At 49.8% G+C, this 22,680-nt stretch overlaps 1 protein-coding gene across 1 annotated transcript in view; it reads right to left on the reverse strand.

Moving 5' to 3' along the window:
- Positions 1 to 7,237: 7,237 nt before the first annotated feature.
- Adcy5 (adenylate cyclase 5) overlaps positions 7,238 to 22,680 on the reverse strand; it is a 139,693-nt gene continuing 124,250 nt past the window's right edge. The window contains 9 exon segments of the mRNA XM_027412774.2: positions 7,238 to 7,366; positions 8,575 to 8,699; positions 10,820 to 11,024; positions 11,840 to 12,103; positions 15,331 to 15,463; positions 16,419 to 16,448; positions 17,821 to 17,996; positions 19,237 to 19,401; positions 19,813 to 19,929. Coding sequence (XP_027268575.1) covers positions 7,238 to 7,366; positions 8,575 to 8,699; positions 10,820 to 11,024; positions 11,840 to 12,103; positions 15,331 to 15,463; positions 16,419 to 16,448; positions 17,821 to 17,996; positions 19,237 to 19,401; positions 19,813 to 19,929 — 1,344 coding nt within the window.

The following is a 22,680-nucleotide window of genomic DNA, read 5'->3' on the forward strand; positions in this document are numbered from 1 at the left end:
CCTTACCACAAATTATAGGTCACTCTGAGAGCTGCATTCTATGCCTATGGTCAGGGTTTCTTTTTCTGCACTCTAATCCTTTAGAAAGTGGAATACTTCTACCTAGAAATGCTGTGGTAAGTAGAACCTGTTGTTTTGTTTAAGTTGGGTTTGATAATAACCTCACTAAAGATCAGCAAGAGAATCCCCTGCAACCCTAAGGGTTCTGAATGGTTGGTGAGGGCAGGCAGGCAGAATTCAGCAAGTGTCTATATCTGCCACTTCGTGAGAGGCATCTGGTCATGCTCACTGGTGCTCTGGGGCTGCTGGCAGATAACAGCTCTCCTGCTTAAGCACTGGCTATTCCAAGGAAAAGAAGTCCCTGACACTGACTCTTAGGGCATCTTTCAAATAGATTGTCAGGCATATGAAACTCAGCAAATGTTGAAACCCTGTGTGCTTGAAAGCCATATGGTTTGCATCCTGCTTGTTAATAGTGACTGGCATTGACACATGGGTACCCAAGTGCCCTGTGCCTTGGCAGTGCTGATGTGTTAACATTTACCTCTGCACACCCGAGGACTATAGGAAACTCAGAGAAAGGAATTCCTGAAATCAGTACTTGAGCATCACAAATCCTTCCCAGGGTTTCCTTGGCAACTAACAGTATTTTCAGCCCAGTGTCACCCCTGGTTCACATTTGCCCTTTTCTATTGCATCCCACAGTACAGCAATGCAGTTATCACCCAAGTTCATGGAACTCAGGAAGACTCCATCTGAGATTGGGAGGCAGGACTTGTGCCTTCTATTCCTTTGAGGGCTCAGGTACATCCCCAGCTGTCTGGGCCACTTGAATATTTTGTGCCAGTGCTTTGTGTCAAGGCTGGGTTACAAACAACCTTGCCTAAAGGTGAACAAACAATACATTGCCTTTGTACTTTGTGCTCCAGTAATGCTCACTGGTGCCTTTTGTACTTTGTGTGGTGTACCTTAAGGTAGCCTGGGAGCAGGACACACTGCCTCATTTTCATTTAAGAAAGTAGAACTTGGGTCAAGAAAGTCTTTGGATGGTATCATGCCAATCAATGGTGGAATGGAGTTGCTGCTGGGATTCAGATTTTTATTTAGGAGTTGGGGCAAATCTGTCTATGCTACAATGTGTCTCAGAAAGAAAATTCTTGGTGTGTTTAGCAGCATTATAGCAGTAGTAAGAACAGATGAAGCAGATACAGGGGAGAAACAGAATTGTGTGTTCTTCAACATGACTGACTGTGGATGTGACCACATTGCTTTCACAGCAATCATGATGGCATTTTCCTACAGATGAGCTGCCCAAGCTCTAAAGATGTCACATGGCTTGACCACAGCCAGTGTGATCCCTGTAGTGGCCCCAGGACTTTAGCCTAGACTGATTTTGCTAGGAACTAATACTCTTAGCTATCCTATAATTTTAGACCATATTACATGGATACTTGTGCAACTATATTTGTATGCAGGTAATGTGATTTTTAAATAAGAAACAAAGTCAGTGCCAACTCCTGTAGTACAGACCTCCTAAGAGGAATAAAACAGCCGGCTAAAACCCCTGCATTTCTATCCATGACAGGACGGGATGGCTCAATCCCATGGAACTAAAGCAACTGGATTTTAGGTCAAGGGATACGGACTCTAGTAGTTATACTCAACTGTCACTGGTGAGTTACATGCTACAAACATTTACTTTCCTAAGATGCTGTCAAAATATTCTGGCTCTTTGGTTTGGAATAATTTCATGGTATTCTGCTGAGTCCCTAGATCTGAAACAGGAAACATGGAATAGGTTTCTGCACTTTAGGCTGTTTGGATCCAGACTCCCTGGTTCTCTTTTGCTTGTGCTGTGATCTTGCATGTCTCTGAAACTTTTCTGCCTCAGTTTCCTCCTGTGTACAGTGAATAGGGTTGTGATTGTCAAATGAGTGGTTGTAGGTAAAACCCTGAGACCAGTGCTGGTCAGAAAGCCATGGCCACTGTGCCTACGAATGTGATAAATCCTTGTGCAAAGCTCCTTAGAAGCCATCCCTTAGGGGAAGATCCTGTGGAAATGTCTAGCATGAAGTGGTGCCCTGCCCCCGAAGACACGTGGATTTCAGGGCAGAGCACACATCCAAAGAGGGAAGTAAATTGAGGGACCCACACTTGCCCAATACCTGCTGTAGGCCAGGTGCTCTGTGCAGGAAATGTTTGTTATACACCTTAATATCCTGAAGAAGTGATGCAGTGTCACCCTGAAAGAGGTAAGTTATGCCTTTTAGTCCCCTCCTAGTCCCAAAGTACGAGGGTACTGGGGGACCTTGCCTTGTCCAGTGTGGCCTCAACAGGCTTTGCTTTGATTATACTTGTCTGTCTACCTGACAGTCTTGGATGACACCATCCCTAGTGACACCATTCCTAGTGGCCCTGTGAGTCTGCATTGATAGGAAGGTGAGGAGGAGGAGATAGGCAGCCACAGCCTGCAGCCTACAGTTCTGTCAGCTGAAAGGCATTCTTGAAAAGCACAAATATAGCATGGCTATAAAAAGATTAAGATGCACTGCTCTGAAAGCTGTGAGAGCCAGTCGGGAGTGCCACAGTGGCTAACTGACAAAGTTGGGAAGCAAATTTTGCATAACTGGAAAACTAGGCTAAGCAGAGATGCTGACAAACCCAAGACTAGACAGCCTGGCCTGAATTAGAAGTTGGCCAGCAATGAAAGCAGTGATGAAGTTCCCTGTGAGTTCTGGGAAGCATGAAAGGGGTCGTAGGGACCAGTGTGCTGTCACCATGAGCTGGGGTGGCTCTGTCATGCTCACTAGCTCTGTGGAGCTGAGGTGGAGGGCTGGGAGGCTGCCTCCTTGACCTAGGGCCTTCTTTTCTAACCTCCACTTCTGTAGACAGACTTCCTGCTCTGTGACCGCTCCAGCCCGTGGTTTAGAGCTTCAAGGTAGAGTGCCCAGTGGTGCTGTCCTGCACAGCTGCTGCTCAGGACAAAGCAAAGGTCTTTTCTGACTTAGTTTGGAGGTAATCATATTAGAACCCCCACGGCATGATTGCTTTTGCCACACTGCCTCTGCCTGAGCTATAAAGTCAAAATCTTAGCTGAATTGCTGGTGCTATGTGTGGTCTGGTGCACAGATACTTAGAGAATGCCAGAGGGGACCTTGGGGACCTTCCAGGCTGCTGTCCTCACTAGGCAATGTTCTTGTGTGGGATAGAGACCCTGCAGATGAGAAGGAAGGAGAGGCAAGATAGCAAAAAGGCTGTGTGTGTATGTATGTGTGTATCCCCCTCATACAAGCAGAACCCTGGGGCTTTTAGAAAACCTAGAAGGATTTCACATGACCAAATTTAAAATGTGTGTGTGTGTGTGTGTGTGTTTATGCTACAGTGTGTGTATGGAGGTCAGAGAACAACTTGTGGGAATGATTCCACCACATGGGTCCCAGTGATTGAACTCAGGTTATTAAACTTGGTGGCAAGTGCCTTTACCTGCTGAGGCATCTCAGTGCCCCACTCATTAACTTTTGACATTGAGGAGTGACAAGTCCCTTCTGTAGACCTTAACTATGGACAGAGCATCTTGGGCAAGTGGCAAGCTGCTTCTGAACTCTCAGGACCTGCTACAAGCCCCAGCAGAGAGAAAATATTCTCCGAGGTATGCATTCATTCTTTTTAGCATGTCACTTTACTTTAAGATGGTGACACAAAAGCTATGGTTTCCTGGAGTTGTTACTGTTAGCCTTCTCTAGCTCAGGAGCAGTCAGGCTTCTTGGCTCTGCTTCCCAGCGTCTAAGTTTGCCCAGAGTGCATTCAGCATTGCTGTCCGATGCTGGGACGTTCAGGGTCTATTAATTACTGCTGTACAGCTGTTGAATCATTATGCCAATTCACCATGTGAAAAACCTCAGCTTAGCCTTAGAACTCTATGCCTCTCGGGTGACATTTTGCTTTTGGAAATTCATAAATTTATGTGTAACTTTGAAAGTTTTAAAGTAGCATGGCTCCATGACAGACTTGGCTTCATCGTCTTCAATACAGGAAGTCCTTGTAGCTTTCCACCAATTCCTTGCTAACATCATGTTACTCAGCTACAAACAGGGATGGAGTGCTGGGACATGACCGGTATACCAGTGGAATGTTTTCTAATAAGTTCTATGAATCAGCTCCCTAATAGGGATATGCTTTGGAAGAAATGTAGCGCTGAACCTATTCTCTGGGATTTGCTCAGTGGGTGTGATGAATATGGGAAGGACTTCTGAGCTGTCCTTCTGGGTGATCATGTGGTTATGTGTGTGTGTGTGTGCGCGCGTGTTGTCTTGGGCTGCCTGAAGGTCCAGCCACAGCAGGTGGATTTCTTTAGGAATTGGGTTCCCACTTTGACCAATAATAGCCAGGAAGTTTGAGTCTATCTCTCTTTCTGACAGGGTCTCTCTATGTAGTTTTGGCTTGCCCCTAATTCACAGAGATTTACTTGTTCTGGGATTAAAGGCATACATTGACATCGCCCTGCCAATTTACAATTTCTTCATCAGAGGTTGTTTCTTTGTTGTTTTTCAAGACAGGGTTTCTCTGTGTAACAGTTGTGGCTGTCCTGGGACTCTCTGTAGACCAGGCTGGCCTCAAACTCAGAGGCACCTGCCTCTGCCTCCCAAATGTTGGGATTAAAGGCATGTGACACAACTGCCCAGCCAGAGTTTTATTTCTATATGGTGTGCCTCAATATCTTTCCCATGTACATCAGAAACTCTAATGAAGTCTAGGCCTGCCATGCCCAGGACTGTGTGGTCATTGCTGCAGTGAGGGCAGGGAAGTCTTCCTTATAGGTCCCTTCTTGTTACCTGATTCCATTGTCATTTGCCCATACCCCTCTAGAATTATTTCCTGGACCCATCTAATCCTTAATTTGATGGGTACAGCAAATAGGATCTGCTGAAAAGGGTCCCTTTTGGACTCTGACAGCAGTAGACTTGCTCTGAACCTCCTGTTACTTACCAGCTGTGTGTTCTTAGGCAAACAGTACAAGCTTTCTGCACTTCAATTTCTTCCTCAGTGAAATGTGTTGACCAGGATGATTTAGCGAGATGGTATTTGCATGGGAACCATCCCGGTATGCAACACAGCTGTGCAAGTCAGACTAGTTTGCCATCCCTGCACATCTCAACTCCTTCCAATGCTCTGGCTACTCTTTTTGCCACATCCTTCCTGCACCCTGACCCAAGATGAAAACCAGACCAGAACACATTACCAGTGAAAGTGTTTTTAATAGTTAAATTATTTAAATAGACTTTTCAATTTCCATGGGAAATCATAATTGTATCATTTTTTTTTTTGCAAGAGCAGGAATAAAAAGAGTGCACACACCCCTTAGAGGGAACGAAGAGCTAGCACTGCACGCTGTCACCAGTCACTTCTGGAATGGGGAGAAGCCTCCACGAGGCCTTGACCCAAAGGGAGAACACAGTATAAACGCAGCACGCACACTGTACTCTGGTTGGAAGCTAAACAAAAACCTGCCGGCACTGGTAGGATATGTGGAGAGCTAGGAACTTGGGAACAGTTTGAGAGAAGCAGCCCCCTTGTGCTGGAGGTGAGGGCAATGCAGGACTTGAGGGTGGAGTGGCAGTTCTGGGTCCATATTTTGCTTTTGGAGGCTGTGTTCAAACTGGGGAGGGGAGGGTGATGAAGGTGGGCATTAAGGGAACATTGAGCTGGCGCATAGCTGCCACCTCACCTTTACTCCCTCCTGTTAGAGGGGAGAATAATTGCGCCCTGAGAAGCAATGAAAAGATCTGGGCACAGACAATAAGGATGATGTTCAAGTTTATCTGTAATAGAATATCATTTTCCAAGTGTGTTCTTAGAAATTATAAAAATAGTATTTGCTCCTCGGTATGTTTAACTATCCCCTCCCACCAAAAGTAGGCAAAATTTTTGCTAAGGTAGAAGGCAAGGTCATACCTTTTCCCCAAACCCTGGGCCAGCTGAGTAGGCCATATAGGCTGGGTATCCTCTAGCTATAGCCACTACTGAGCTCCCAGGACTCTGTAGGAGCTGCTTCTGAAGGGAGTGTATCACACTGTATCTCTGGGAGTGAAGGGACAGCACTAATAAGTGCAGAATACTTTTGACACTGCCTAGGAGGTGAGCGATACCTTTTGAGCTCTTGTTCTGTTTGCATTTATTTACTTGGGAAGTGGGATGTATGTAGATGGGGGCTAGAAAGAAAGGGGTCTGTGTGTCTTCTATTTAATTGGAATGTGCAGTACCCCAAAAGAACACACACCCCTTCTCTGGCTGTTCCTAGAAAAACCAAAAACTGCCAAGTCTGAAATGAGGGGAACACACCCTGCAGGGATCGGCTCCACAGCATGAATATATACACTGACATATGCACACTACAGAGGAGCAGAAATGCCCTGCTGTGCAAGCTGTTTCCTAATATAGAGAATTTACAAAATATAGAATTTGGTATATTTCTTAGATCTCCAAGGTTTCAATAATACAAAATAAAAAATACAAAAAGACAAGTTGGGGTTCCCACCTCCCTACCCCAGTGGCATCCTCGTTTGCTTGTGTCTCTCTTACACGCATACAACTAGCATAGTCTAAAGAAGGGCACAGAAAACTTGTTTTGTTTTATTTAATAAATATTTTCTTTTGCTCAGAGCCACTGCTCCTTGCTTGGTGTCCTCTTGCCTCCCCCTTGTCAACAGTCCTGTTTCTCTTACAGGGCACTGTCTGTGTGCATGGAGGTGTGGACAGAGGATGGCACAGGCCACACCTCCCCGATTCCTGCCCCCCAAACACCATCAGGGAGCATGGCCTCTCCACAGTGGGAAAGCAGACCCTAGAGATCCCTGGCACCCCCAGGTCAGCTTCGAGCCTGCCTACCTACCCATCATGGCCAAGGCCTCTCCTCAGGCCAGCCACCGTGCGCCATGCTGCACCACCGATGAAGGCTCCAGTGGCACCTCCATCATGCAGCAGCAGCACCTGTCAGGAAACTCAAGGCTCAACTCGAGTCTAGCGGAATCTTCTGCCAAGGGAAACATCTTTGGTCAGCATGGTGCTCGCAGGACGCTGGCACCCTGGGCCTAGGCCAAAGGCCATGCCCACCAGCAAAGGCAGAAGTTGCTTCTGAGTCAAAGTGGAAATTTTACCAGCACAGCTGTGAGACTGGTGCACAAAGAAGCTATTCCATTCCTCTGGAGGCCAGGATGCTGACACCTCTAGCTGGCATCTGCTAACTGAGGGGAGGCCCTCCATTGAGGAAGTAGGTCATCATCTCACCCTTGCCCTTGACCTTGACCACACCCCGGCACTCCAGCTGGTATGTGTTGGCGGCCAGCACCTGGTACATGTCTGTAGTGACCTGAGGAGACACAGGAAGGGAGAGGACAGGTTATCAGTGACCTTATCCATGAACTACTGTGGGCACATCTACTTCTTTGTGACTTCTGTGCACCTACACCATGCTACTGTTTTGACATGAGAATGCGGAGGGCTCATCCATGGAACTCTTAGAAAAAGAGTGGTGGTGGTTGTTTGTCAGCACTGGCTCACATAAGGTGCTACTTGGAGCCTGGGCTGGGGTTCATAAACTGTGTGCCTTCCAGAGGAGCAAACAGACACTGCTGATAGCTGAGGGTAGGACTGTGGGTCTTGCCTAGAAAATGGCTCCATGACAGAACAGAGAGCCACGTCTTGTCTCATTTCATCTCCATAGGAAACGTACATTCCCTGCCTGTGGTTACAGTTAGCCAATGGTAGAGTCTCTGTCTTGGCTCTTCAGACAAAGAGAACTCAGTGGGGCCTCATCAGTTATATTGTCCTGTGGGTGTTAGGGGTAAAGTATGGCTGTGATGCCAGGAAGCTGCCGAGTGAACCCACATAGCAAGACTAAGGTGGGGAACTAGACACTGTTTACCCACACCGACTTTCTCCCTCCTCGGCACAAGAGTGGGAAGTAGGGGAAAGGCATGGCACCTTGGACAAGGCAGACAAACGAGGGACATCCAAACAGTGTAATATAACAAAAACACTTTGAAATGGTATAGTTAGCAGCTGTAGGAACAGGCCAGAGAAGCTGACTTCCCATGGTGCACCAGAACCTTCAGGTGTGTAGAGGTACATCTTGTATCAGAATGGAACAAGAAGACTACAAGTCTGAGAAAAGTGAAGGGACTAAAAAGCTGCAGGCCCAGGGATCACCAACACCAGCTTTCGAAGGATGGAGAAAGGGAAAGTAATTCCCATTTCCCAGGATGCTGGAGCTGTAAAGACACCAGCATCCTCCCCAGGCCTGGAAACCTGCCCCCTACAGCTGTCTGCTCCTCCTGGGTTGGGGAGGACCAGGCTTCCCATTAGCACTCTTACATGCCTGCCCAACTGCTCAGCAGAGGGTTCTGCACAGGCCTAGGGCTCTGTCCAAGGTACTGAAGCTCTGACCCATCCCTGACTGCCACAGCACTCTTGGATCTGAAGAGAAACTGTGAACTGTGTATGGCCTGCAGTGAAAACCTCCTGGCAACTGAGGGCCTTCGTGTGGATGCTATGAGTGGTATCTGGGTTTGCACTCACCTGGATGCGGTCAGGCACCCCAGTGCTGTCCATACGGCTGGCAACATTTACTGTATTGCCCCAGATATCATACTGAGGCTTGCGAGCTCCAATGACCCCAGCCACTACGGGTCCAATGTTGAGCCCTGTGTGGACAGAAATTAGCCATACTTATCAACTTAAGATGCACACATACAGTGCTTGCTAGCATCCATCTCTTGGCACAGTACAGGAGCTGCTGACCCCTGCTGGCCTAAGGCCAAGCTTCATCCCTCAGTCTCGTATTTCTCTGCACAATCCCTTGTTGTTAGCTAAAGAAAGCAGAGATCTATGCACACATCCACTGGCCTTGTCCTTACCTCAACCCTTGCAAGTCCATTGCCATGTGTGCTCTCTTCAAGGTCTCCCGTGGTGTCCAGCATAGCCTTTCTCTTTTTAAACACACTATATTCATATGTCTGTATGGCACATGAATGTGAGAATACACGCAGATGCTAAACGAGGGCATCTCAATACCCTGGAGCAGGGGTTAGGTGATGGGAACCAAACTTGAGCACTTTGGAAGTGCTCTGTAACCACTGAACAGTCTCGCCCAATGCCTTTTCAGCACCAACTCAAAGACCACAGTGAACTCACTCCTCCCTCCCTCCTAAGTCCATTTCCCTGTCCTGTCATGCCGCATTTGGCTTTCTATGGTAGTTAGACTACCTCACAGATCACACTGAAACTCAGTGGCTTGGCCTTTGGAATAGAAGCATCTAATACTGCTGGTAAAGTCTGTCATTCTGGTCCAGTCCAATTGCTGAGACAGACTACACCAAGAGAATACAAAGAACTGTGGGAGGATGAGGTGATTGGAGTTAACACAGACATAGGCTGTGTGTTGGCTACAGCAGCCAGGTCCAATCCACAACACACTGTGCCCAGAGGACCAAGCAAACAGCCTGTTCAGGGATAGCTCAATTCCTGACACTTGGGTCAGAACAAAATATCTCCTGGGGACATTAATGTTCACAATATTGGTTTTTAGTGATGTAATATTTCAGTTTAATGTGCTAATTTTGAGAACTGAAATGCCAGTATTTTTGTGAATTACTGTTACTTAAAAAAATTGACATCTGAATCATTTATGACTTGAGACATGCTCAGGGAGTTGATAATGCGTGAAACTTTTGACCAGAATAAAGATCTGCTCTTTAGAAAGCATTTCCACCTCTACAAACCTCAAGAGAAGGGAGGACTGCCTCCACTATATTCCCTTTGCAAAATGAACCGCTGCTGTGGCATGCTTAGAGCTGCAGCTCTAGAAGTGTGGATGGAGCAGGGGTCTGTGTGAGTGTAAGATGATTTTTCTCTGCACTGTTCTTTCAACTTTTCCTGGCTTAGCCAGGAAAGGGGCTTTCTACCAAGTCGGACAGCCTGAGTCCAATCCCCAGGACCTACATAGCAGGAGAGAACTGATTCTTGGAAGTTGTTCTTTGATCTCCACATGCACACACACTCTTAAAGCCATCCCACAAGACATTTTCCGAAGATGGAGTCCAAAGGTATAACTCAGAGCATTTGTCTAAAAAAAAAAAAAATGTGAGGCCCTGGGTTTACTTTTCAGTACTGGAGACAAATATACAGTCAATTGAAGATACACATCACACCCTCTTTAGTGCCTGCCCTACTGTGTGGACTACAGAACTTTCTGAGTATCCACTTGGCTCACTCTGAGAACTCGGCAGTAATCGACCAACTTGCTTTAAGAGTCTCTGCCTTAGGGGCTGTAGAGAGAAAAAGCACTGGCTGCTCTTCCGGAGGACCTGAGTTCAATTCCCAGTATCTACATAGTAGTTCACACCCATTTGTAACTCCAGTTCAAGGGGATCTGACATCCTCTTTTAGATTGTGCAGGCACCAAGCACATACTTGGTGCACAAACATACTGTGACAAGACCCATACACACAAGAGATACTTATGATTATGCTGCTTTAAAGGGCTAAAACATGCCAGAGATGATAGCTCACATCTATAATCCCAATACTTGGGAGGTTGAGGTAGGAAGGCTGCCAAGAATTCCACTTTTGCTATCAGTATATGTTCACTATATGTAGTTTATAAATTTGTAAATATGCTTGTAACATGCATGTAGCGAGTATTTGGTTTGTCTGCTTTTCATTTTTACCGAATAAGACTGACCTTCTACCACTAGACAGACTTGGATATAGGCTGGAGCATGGGAGAGCCCACAAAGCCCTCCCCATGCCCCAGGCTCCTCACCGATCTTCATCTGGAAGTTGTTGAAGGAGTGCTCATTGATGTACTTCATCTGGTCCATCAGCTTCATGGCAAAGTCTGCAAGAGCTTTGATGTGGGTCTTGCCTGCCTTGTCATAGGTAGAATCGTTGAGGCCAGAGGCAGCCATGTAGGTGCTACCTATGGTCTTGATCTTTTCCAGCTGCCTGAACCGATCCTCACTGATGATCTAGACAGAAGGGGATCAGACCTGAGTCACCTCTCCTGCTGGGGCATTGAGGTTCACAGGAAGGAGGGGTAGGTAGAAGGAAACACAGAAGCCTGGGTTTGCAAGTCCCCCTCCTCACACAGCCAGGGCATCAATTCAGAGTGAGGCACCTGAAGCTCCGTGGAAGAGCTGGGCCTCCACACTGCTCCACTAGACAGGGCCTGGGGCCTGCATACCTATACCCACACCAAGAGCCCTGGAGGACAAGGTCACTGCTACCAGGGTCTCATGTCCCTTACCCATGGAAATCTTCCCAACTTTACCTAGTGAGTCGCCTTTTCTATTCCCAGGCTTCTGGAAGCCTTAGCAGATACCTTCACCTAACTAATCACTTGAGTGTCCTAGGGCAGTAGACCTTCAAGGACTACATATTCATCCCTCTGGATTGTACCCTACTGCTGACATGATGGAACCCTCCCTGTTGGCCTGCACACAGTGGGTGCTCAGCAAAGGTTTAAGAAATAAATGAAACAATGGCTTGTTTTCCTGCCTGCCTTCTTCCTTTGCCCAGGTCCCTCCTGCTCTCAAAGCTCTTGACAAATACTGGGACATCTCTGCCTTGGTGTCACGATGGCTCTAGTTCAAAGAGCTGGGCAGAAACCCCAGCTCCCACACATCAACATAGTGACTTTAGGCAGGACACTTAAAAGGTGTGAGGCCTAAGTTGTCTCATTGCAATTTGTCCCAGGAGCAGGAACGTAGCCAGGCTCCTGCCATCAGAGCCTCTGCCAGATGGAGAAAGGGGACAGCAGGGACATGTCGGGGCCCAGGAGCACCTCATCAAAGTCTGCGATGATCTCATTGAGCAGCCTCAGGCACTCGACGCCCTCGTTGTTGGCCTCTAGCTCCACATAGAATTCAGAGAAGTTGGCGATCGAGGCGAACATGACAGCCACGCACTCGCAGGACTGGTAGTAGAGCTCATCATTGCGCCGCTCTCGGGCCAGGAAGTGGGCAGCCACGTCCTTGGGCAGAATGTTGTGCAGCAGTCGTCTGTTGTAGGCCTGCAGCTCCTCCATCTCCTCTTTCTCCTCTGTGGCCTGGGGACAGATGACCCAGTGAGAGGGGACAGGAATGGCCCCACAATACTCAGGGTGCCAACAAGTGGGTGCAGGAAGGCCTCCTCTCACAGCAGCCCTGCTTCCACATGTTCTCCAAACGGCATGCCCGACCATGGGAAGAGACAGGAGTGGCTGACAATCCCACTGCCTCTGGCAAACAAAACACATGGAGGAAGGCAACAAAGAGAGAGCTCAGGCCTCCCCAAGACTGGAACTGGCAACTGGGGAGAGCAGTGATCCAAATCCACACCCCAAACAACCCTCCACCACACCCTAACCCTGCATTTTCTGAAGATTAGAAAATGCAATCAGAAAAGCAGCTTGCCAGAACATCTCTACTGGACTGGTCCCTCAGGAACCTGGCCCAAGTCCTGCCCATATCTGCTTCCCATTAGAGGAGACTTGTTTTGGAGCCAGCCAAGGCCAGCAGGCCAGGGGGAATTATGTCAGCCATGGTGGGAAGGGGACATCACCTCACTAACTGTGGTTCCCCCAAGTTTAGGTCCTGGGTCTGCACAGACAGTTTGTGACCACTCATCTTCCAGGGCAGAGATCATGCATGAAGGTAATGCTGGCTCGTATGAGGCGGAAGTAGGCAGGCAGTTACACACAGAGGTGTGGTAAGGAGTGACCAGAGTGGCACACCAGGGATCACAGAGTGGAGTCAGCTGGATCCTCCACCCTGATGGCAGACAAAACGGTCCCCTTCCTGGGAGTGGCTATGTGGGCTGGCAGGCTGAGAAAGTCTCAATAGCAGGGAGCCACCCAGTATCTCTGGGCTTTCCACCCTCCAATACAGCTGTATCTTAGGGCCCTGCTCTTCCCTGTGGACAGTGGCTGTCCAAGAAAAGGATCTAGCACCTCTTCCCAAGGCTACAGGACCTGAAGCCAGAGAGCATGGAGAGTCCCAAAGCAGAAGGCCTGGGAACCTCAGGTAAGAGGATCTCATCTGCACAGCTGGGTGACTTTTAGAACCACTGGAATGGTGGCTGGGAGAACTCGGGCTATACCAAGACGAGACCCAGGGACCTCTGAGCCCCTCCATCCCTACTTCTACCACCCTGCGCTGCTGGGTAAGTCCAATGGTGTGAGCCAATTTCCTGCCTAGTCTTTAGCCTGGTGACTTAATGTGCCTATGAGATGGACACTTGGACCACGTTTCTCCCTATGAACAGCAGCCTCTGAGCCAGTTCTTGGTACATGCTTTCCTATCAGGGCTGGAGACAGGTGCAAAGGGCGGCGAAAGGGTAGAGAGTGACAGCCACTTCTTCCTTGCAAGGTCTGCTGCTTGCATGTTTCTGTTGTCATTTGCTGGCTGCTGTCCTCCCAGCTCCCCAAAGGCCAGAAGAAGAGGAGAAAGAGAGACCCACTGGCATCATAAGCCTGCTGGTCAACTTCAGAGGAAAGAAGCAGACATAGGCTGGTGACAGGGACAAGCCACTCTACTCACACAAGCAGGGGACACTGGAGTCAATGCCCTCCATCCCATTGCATAGCCAAGTGGCCACTCTGTGGAGGTAGAGAGGCAGAATACAAGGGAGCAGAAGAACTGAAGGGAAGGACAGAAAAGGGAGCTTGAGGGGAGGGGGGGGACTATTACTACCAAGTTCATCAGTCACTAGGAAAGATGGGGGGTGGAGTTTCTTGCTGCCAGGGTAGCACTGGCAAGCAGGGTGGGGAGGCCCGGAAGAAGCCAGAGGCACAAGATCAGAGAGGGGTTCTGGAAGGAGACCATGATCTGAAAACTATAAGCAACTGAAGTGCTGTACACTCATGAGTATCTATGCATGCAGAGGTTCTCTGTCTCCACACCCAGATACACATGTGCTAGCCGTGTCCTTAGAGGACTGGGTGAGCCACTGAGCGCTCATCTAAACATGATTCTTCACTAGGAAGAGTCAAATCCTTGGAGGGGGTCACTGAGTCCTGGCCTGAATCCAGGAAAATACCCACAAAGCTGATATATTTTGCTGTGCCAGGAAGGAAGGGAATGCTCAAATAATGGTGGAGATGTGTCCAGTGGCAGTCACCGGCTTGAAGAAATGAGCACTAGCCAAAGCTACAGTGATGGGAGCATGAAAATAAATAGCAAGGGGCAGATCAGAACCCATGGGCTTAAGGAACTGTGAACTGGTGACAATGTCGATGAGTAGATGAAGAAGCAGATTAATGGCCAGGGATGACTCCTTATAGTACAAACGCCACCTGAAAAGAAGGAAGGACACACACAGAGCATCATAGCTGGCATCTCTCTGTTGCAGGTGAGAGGGCAGTTTGAGAACAGATCCTGTTATGTAGCGCTGGCCCATGTGGGACTTGCTTATGGACCAAGCTGGCCTAACACCTGCAGCAATCTTCCTGTCTCTGCCTACTGGGATTACAGGCAAGTGGGAGGGGCTGGAATCAAAGATCTAGGCCGCTGGCTTGGAAGCCATCTTTCTCTGGTAAGCTTTCTTAGGTGCCTCCTCCTGGCCCTAAGATGGCCCATCAGATAACAAGGTATAAGGGCTGTCACTAGCAAGCTGAGCCCTCACCTGACCTCTAGGTATCCCTTCCTCCAGGTGAACACAACCCCGGGGCAGGAAGCACACAACCTGGAGAGCCGAGCACTGGCTACTGTCCTGGGGTGGGGAAGGTACAAGGAAGCCAGCAAGGGTCAGAACTCTAGTCCCTGATCACCCACCACCCTGGCCTGTGCTACCAAGACGGGCTTCCCGCCACAGCTTCTGACACTCCTGGGTCCCTTCCCCTCTGGAGTAGTAGTCTTCATGCTCCTCTATCCACACCTGGCCAGGCTCTTCCTAGGCCCCACCCCTCTAGCCACTTCCTCTCCCTCCTAGGCCCCACCCCTCTAGTCACTTCCTCTCCCTCCTAGGCCCCACCCCTCTAGTCACTTCCTCTCCCTCCTAGGCCCCTTTGCGACCCATCCAAGCTCAGCCTGCCACACCTGCCTGCACTTCAGGCTGGTGACACACAGGAAGCGTGAGACAGTGCTTTGGACCCCAGTGTAGAGTCTGGACACTGTCCAGCTGGGGTGTATCTGCAACACTTCAGGGTTCTGTCTCCTGGCCCCCAGAGAGCAGGGAGCACACCAGCCAGCACAGGACCACGGTCAGACAGAATGAAGCCCAAACAGGATACCAAGTTCCAGGGAGTACAGTGAGGCCAGCTGCTTCCCCATGCAGCCCTGGCCCGGGGCCACCCACCTGCAGTTTCCACAGGAAGTCAAGGCGAGCAGTGGACTCCACCTGCTGGGCATGCAGATACAGAGCCAGCACGAAGACAGAGATGACGATCGGTGTCACCACCTTCAGCGCCACCTTGGTCGCATGCTCAGGGCTGTCAACGAGAGGTAAAGCAGGTTTGAGCTCACCCTGGTAATTCAGGGGGCTCTGGAGGTCTTCCAGCCTTCTTCCTCCCACTACAGCTCCCCTACCCTCCCCCCTCCTGTGCAGGTTGCCTGAGGCACCTCCCTCAGGAAGCCTTCCAGCAACGGGGGCAGTGGTTTCTCCTGCTCTGGCGCCTTATATTCTTGTCATTGGGTGAGCCCCTCTGATCACCTCAAGTAACAAACTCAGCTCTCCCACAGAGCAGCAGTGGTAGGGCAGGGTCAAGGGAACCGGGCCAGCCTAATGACCCTGTCTCCAGGCACTGTAATCTTATCCTCATCTGTAAAATGGGGTGATGCCCCCATTCCCAGACTTTGGTAAGGAGAAAGCTGCTGTACAGTGTGCTCCTCAAGGCACCTGGCATAGAGTAGGCCTCCCCAAGTGGAGGCTATCACTGTATAGCCATGTCCCTGTTCATCTGATGCATGCACATAGAAGGCTCTCATTCCAAGCCTGCTCCATGTAAAGCACAAAGCCCAAATCCAGAATGGGGGGACTGACTCCTGCCCAATCCTCCTAGATGCAGAACCTGCCTGAGAGCCCGCACTTGGTCTATACCGGGAGGGAAGCAGGCTCCACCTCAGCTCTATGACTAGAGAATTGAGCTCAGGGCTTCTGAGTGGAGTCTAAAAGCTTTAAAGCAATCCTTGGGGGATCATCTTAGGCCAGATGAAACTGCCACAGAGCCTTTAGGGCACCTCCCAATGTGGAAATCAAAACAGTCTAGGAATGAATGGCCTGAGTACATGCCCTGCTGCCCATGGACCGAGGGCCTCCTTGCCTCCTCCAGCTACCTCCTTCACTGTGCCCTGTCTCAAGGCCCCTCCTACCCGAGAAGGGTGACTACCCATGAATTTTCTTTGCCAGGGGAAGATGGGGCCCTATCACAGAAGGGTGTCACTCACCACTGGGAAGTCCCGTTGTTGCTGAAGTCTCTGTGAAGAAAAGTTGAGGAGACTGCTCAGCCTCCAGGCCCTCCTGACCCCTAGCTGTGTCCCTAAAGCTCTGTTCTGGCGCCCTAGTAACAACTGTGCTTGGCCCTCCTCATCCAAGGGCACTCTGAGCAGTAAGGCTTACAAGGAAGCACACCTTAGCTAGCATCTGCTCACCAAGGCTGCGCAGTTCTTACCTGAGACCCTATCTGTCCCCCTCCCATATCCACCTGTCCACCTGTCTGTCTCAGCCCCATGCTGCCATCTGGAGGGAGTGGAGGGAACCCTGCACCTGCACCATCCCAGATAGCAACTGCTGGCCACATGGAGCCACTAGGCCTTGAAACAAGGGGAGAGCAAGTTAAAGGAGGCTGTGCATATCAAAAATACTCTAAATATATTGGGGGAAAGGTAAAATAGTTTTCTAATAATTAACAATTGATTATAGCTTTAAAACATCATATTTTGGACATAGTGACTACATTAAATTGCTATTAAGATTAGTTTTACCTTTGGTTTGAGACATTGCTCAGTGGTAGAACACTTGTCTACCACTTGTCTACCACACAAGGTTCAATTCCCAGCACAATAATAAAAAGCTACCATACTTTTTTGCCTTTTAAATTACAGCTCCTGGGAAAAAATTTAAATTACATACATGGCTTGCACTGCCTGGAGGCAAACTAGGGACATTCGACAGTAAAGGCCCCCACTGTCTACTTCTACCACCAACAGAGGGAGAGAAGAGCCTAGGACAGGGAGGGGAGGAAAATAAAAAGAAGCCAATATTCTGGGTGTTGACTCCTAATCAGGTGGTGGCAGAAGGATTAGGTGTTCACAGCTAGCTTCAAGTACCCATTCCTGATGGCAGTGTCTTCCTGTCATCTTGCCCACACAGCCACCAGGAGTTCTTGTTTGACTCAATTTTCTCATGTATTGTGCTTGTCGCAAGACAAGGACACTTCTGTTGGATTACCTGTTCCATCCTGCCCCTCCCTGCCTGGCTTGGGATCTGCTCATCACAGCCCTCAATAATGAAGGAATAGCTGAGTAGATGAATGAAGAATCCCTTGCCTTCCTCAGCCCCAGTAGAAGTTGGCCCTGCCCCCATGCCTGAGGTGAGCACTGACTAGCCAACTAGAGATAGAAAGGGAGTAGAGCCTGGTCACCTCTGGTGTCCCCAACATGGGAAGGGAGGAAGGGACAACACAAGACCCTATGACCCTGCATGCTTTACTCCAGTAACCAGGCCTGGAAGAGAAGGAAGGCACTTTCCTTGCAGGTTCCCTGTGCTGTCAGGACCCAGGCTCCCGCCATCAGTGCCCCCCTGGACTCTCCCTAGATCCAGTCGAGGAGCAAAGAAGATAGAGCATACATGGCATTGGCGGTGACCAGGAGATCAGCGTTGTCAAAGAGTGTGACACCGGGCACCTCAACGATGAGCACATAGATGAGCTCGATGGCCAGCATGAGCACCAGCTTCCCGATGCAGCTGATCTGTAGGAACACGGAGCAGGCCAGCAGGCTGAGCAGCACACTGTAGGTGAAGTACTGCAGAGAGAGGGCACATCAGATCCCAGCCCTGCCCCAGTCCTTAACTGCCCCCCCCCACCTGACCTGGGGGCAGGGCTAGGAGTGGGAGCATTGTTTGTGAATGTTCCTGCTGATGGAAACCAGCCGGCAGGTGAGGAAATGTCAAGAGCTTGTCTAGGAAACTGGAGATGGGCTCCAGAGTGAAGTGGACCCAGAAGGTGGTACAGGTCAACTGTCAACCAGTCAGCAGGTCACTGGCATAGCTCCAAGCTCAGGCTGACCTGACTCATCCTCTCTGAGCCCCAGTTTCCCCACCAGCAAAGCTCCTGCTCCTGGACACTGATGGTGCTATGCCTGGCACCAGCAGCAACTGCAGGGATCAAGGGCCCTGCCCTGAGCTGTGGCTCTGACATATACAGTTCTAAAGTCTGCAAGTGCTTTCAGAACTCACCCAGCTGAGGGGACACCAGAACTGGCCCACCTAAGGATGTGACAGTAAGTGCCATCCTCATTCCACCTCCTGTGACTGCAGATACAGCACTGTTTTGCCATCATATTCTGCCCAGACTCCTGTGTGGCCATGTGTGAGACAACCTCCCAAAGTCTGAGAGCTTCTGCAGCCCAAATATTGAGGCTTCCCAAGAGCACCAGAGCCTTGCACTATGACCATGGAGCCTATGTCCTTTGCTGGCTGAGGGGCAGAGCCAGCCGATCTCAGGAGCCCTCATCTATCTTTCATCTCCTAGTGATAGTGCAGCATCTATCTATCTTTGGTTCTTTACATTTCTGAGTTTTCTCCACTTTTACTGTTTCCACAATGTCTCTGCCTCTGAGCTACAGCAAGTAATAGTGACAAGCATTGGGCAGTCCCGGGCTTTCAAGAGACAACTGAGGTACTACTGTAAAGGCGGTCCCTGATGATTAGATGGGCTATAGAGCAGCCTAAAGTCATGGCCAGTATTAGAGAGGAAAAAGCAGAAGAGCGTGCAGATGATCAATTATCAGGGTCCCAGCTACCCATCCTGGAGAGGAAAGGCCCTTACCACCCAGCCAGTACCCAGTACAGGGTAAGCAATGCCTACACCTCAGCTATTCTGTGAACACTGTCTTTGTAATAAGGGGGCTGCTGGGGTCTGGAAGGGACTGGGAGAAGGTGCCTTTGTGGCTACAACCTTGCCAGGGCTGTGGGGCAAAGTGGGGAAGGACAGAACGTCTACCTCTGCTGCCGTCCCCAGACCCTGTCCCCCATCTCTCGAACCTCTGGGAAGTTGCAGTTGGGCTGGAGGCTACCACAGAAGCCCTGCTCGTCACCCAGGCTGTAGTTGAAGGCCGACTCCATCACATGACATGCGTTGACTTGGTTCACCGTGATGTTGTGCTCCTCCGCCAGGCAGCCCACTAGGTTCTTAGAGTTGCACATGAACTAGGGTGGGGGAGAGGGTATATCAAGGCGGGTCAGCCCCTGCAAGTCAGGCTAGGGAGGCCCATCCCACAGGACGGTGGGTAGTACCAGACCTCCCTGTCTCAGGAGCAGTGCTATACACATTAGGAACAAAAGACACCTGACGAAAGCCTTGCTCTGGCTACAGACATGGCACACCCATGCACCTTCCCAAGGCAGGTGCTTTGTAATCTGTGTTGGCAACATCCCGTGTGTTCCTTCTAGATTGAAAACAAGGGACTGAAAGCATGTGTGAGATGCTAAAGAGTCAAATTAGACCCCAGACCAAGGTGGGACCTTAACTCCAGGGAAATGCTCCCCAGTTATGCTGGGGCCCCACTGGTTTAAACCCACAGAGCTAGAGAGGCACCTGGAGGCTATGGAGGTACCCACCATGTTGACAAAAGCTGAGAGGAACACCAGGGTGATGGTGAACACCCCAACCAGGGTGCTGTTTGTCTTGGATCGTACAATCTTCCTGGAGAGTGTCTGCAGGGGAGTGGGGAAGAGCTGGGGCAGGAAGGGAGGGAGACACAAAGCAGAATTCAGTCAAGACCCTTCAGATAGCCATGGAGCTCCAGGACACACCCAGGCCCTGGCATAGCTCCCCAGGCTTTCCTAAGTCACACAGCCCCCGCCCCTCCAGGGCTGTGTAGCTCCAGCCTCACACCACTGCCTGCTGCATCTCACCTCCACCAGCAGAGCCTCAGCACCGGTGGGGGGTGGGGGCTGTCAATGGAGCCCAGCCCACAGGTGACAGAGGAAGGATGAAGGAAATGATGCTGTCCTGACCAGGAAGGAAAGTCTGTCATGTGTGGTGGGAGCCTGGGCCTTGGGGTCCAACCAGGGAGGATCAGTGGGTGGTTGAGGAGTTGGGGTTGAGAGGAGGAGGCCCCCATGGGAGGCTTCTTGGAAGAAATAGGGATTCAGAAAGGCCCCAAAGAGAAGAGGGGCCTGGAGATAGGGGGAATTGAAGAGGGTACTGGGCAAGCATTTGGAGACTTGAAGAGGGCAAGAATTTTCTACAGCATGAAAGTTCCGTGGAGCTGCCATCTGGCTTACAGTTCTTCCTATATCTTCCCTAGTAAGACAAACCATATGACTGCTCCAGGAGCTTTTAGTAATCCAATGACAGCCAACTAAACCCATTCTGTCACCAAATCTGACACACTTGACTGGCATATACCACACCTTCCTCATCTGCTGCACAATCCAGGCTGACAAAGATGTTCACAAAGCAAAGCAGGGGACCTGGGATCCTCTGACTCTAACTGCTTCAGCTCATCCTGGTGAGGCCTGTCTGCTGCCAAGAGTGCAAGTGACCTTGGAAACCCCCTAAGAACAGAGGGTGGTGGGGGTAGAGGGGCATGAGGAAGGAGGCAAGAAGCCTGTGCTCTGGGCTTGTCTGCCCTCTATGACCCTGAGCAAGCCATGCTACTTCTCTGAAGGATGCCTGCCTGCCTGTCAGGGCACCTTAATTCTTTTGGCTAAGGAAAGTAGGCAAATGTTTGCTCAAGTCCCCGCTTTCAATAATTTGTATATAAACACAGGGGTGGAACTGCTGAATATGAGACTTTGTGCTTAATTTCTAAGAAACCATCACAGCCCACCTGCAACAGTGGCATTATTTGATCATCCCAGCAGCCGGACATGAGTGCTCTGATTTTCCCCATCTTTGTTAGTACTCATTTGCTCTCTTGAATGCATTTTCTCCACAAAATCTTTTAATTGGTAAGATATACTTTGTTTTTTTTTTTTTCTTTTCTTTGTTCAGGGGGCGTCAACTTCTAATGTCCCTCAGTGCCAGGTAACAGATAGATGGACCTTATGGCCTGGCACACTCTGTTGAAATGTTCAGGGATGCCGAGGGCCTGTGGATGGAGGAAGGCCTTTGCCTACTTTCAGAGAAGGGATTTTGACCTCAACAAGGTGGCAGGGTTCCCAGTGCTTGGAGTCCTCCACCCTGAGATTTTCTGAGTCTGAGATAGTGTGCGATATGGAGAGGGGCCTTGCATGATCTCTTCCAGGAAGAGTAGCAGAAATCCCAAGAGTGACAGGAAGGCTGCACATTGATTTGCCCTCTCTTTAACGGTGGCAGCAGAAAACAGACCTGATGACGCATACTGGGGGCCATGGGGCTCTGAAAGGAGCTGACACACTAAGAAGTGAGACCAGACCTGGGGACGAGATGAACAGCGCAGCACTAAACCCACCTTCCCAAGAAGGCTGTGTGTATGGACCAGGCAGACAGTGGGAAGATGAACTGGGCACTCAAACACTACTCTATCACAGTTACATGCCATGTTTTATTTCTTGTCATCTGATGATGGACATTGAGTTGCTTTCACCTTTGGTTATTGTGACAATTTGCTATCTTATTGTTATGTCCATGGATGGGCAAAGTGAACTATCTGTTAGGACCAAGCAGGCTGAGAGGTCTTGACAACTACATGGCCAAAGCAGGAGGTGACCGAACACAGAGCAGGAGGAAGGAGAGACGGTGCTCACCTTTCAGTATGGTGAGCCACCACATCTTCTCACAAGACCCAACTCTAACCCACACGTGATTCCTCAGGTCCTAACCAGAACTGACAGCCACTCCACCAAGACTTGTGACTGCAAGGCAACTAAGCAAATAGATCAATGAAGGGCTCTTTTTGGAGGGTGGGGAGTCCTCGACTCCCTGCTGATGGAAATGAGGGAAGGGGACAAAGGATGTCTAGGCAAGGGAAACAGAAGCCTGGACGATTTCTATCACACACACATGGCCTAGGGTCAAGTACTGTCTAGAGATACAACTTGGACAGGAGATCTGGTATGCCCAAGAGAAATGTAAGATAAAGTATACAGCAGGAATCCAGGCTCCTTATGTCCACATCTGGCTCATCTAAAACTCCGTGCCTCTCTGGGGCCATATCCCTCTCACCTGCATGCTAGGCTCGTCCCTAATCTCAGAGAATGTCCCTCCTGGGACTACTGAATACTGTCTAGAGGTCTTCTCCACACATTCTGCAGTGAATGCTCACTGCCCAATACTATGTTTCAGGCTCTGGCTAGCAGCCCTCTTGTCCCATCTGACACTGAAGCAGCAATGACAATCTTGTTGCAAAGATTAACAAGGGTGAAATGAGGCAGCCAATAGGAACAGTCTAGTCTCCAGGCAGACTTGCCATCCGTGCCATCACATACTCCCTTGCCCATCATCTGGGCCAAGTGTGATGCTCAGGTCGGTCCTTGCAGTGGCCTCTGCCACTTGTAGGA

Source organism: Cricetulus griseus, chromosome 4, assembly GCF_003668045.3.
Source record: "Cricetulus griseus strain 17A/GY chromosome 4, alternate assembly CriGri-PICRH-1.0, whole genome shotgun sequence".
Lineage (NCBI taxonomy): Eukaryota > Metazoa > Chordata > Mammalia > Rodentia > Cricetidae > Cricetulus > Cricetulus griseus.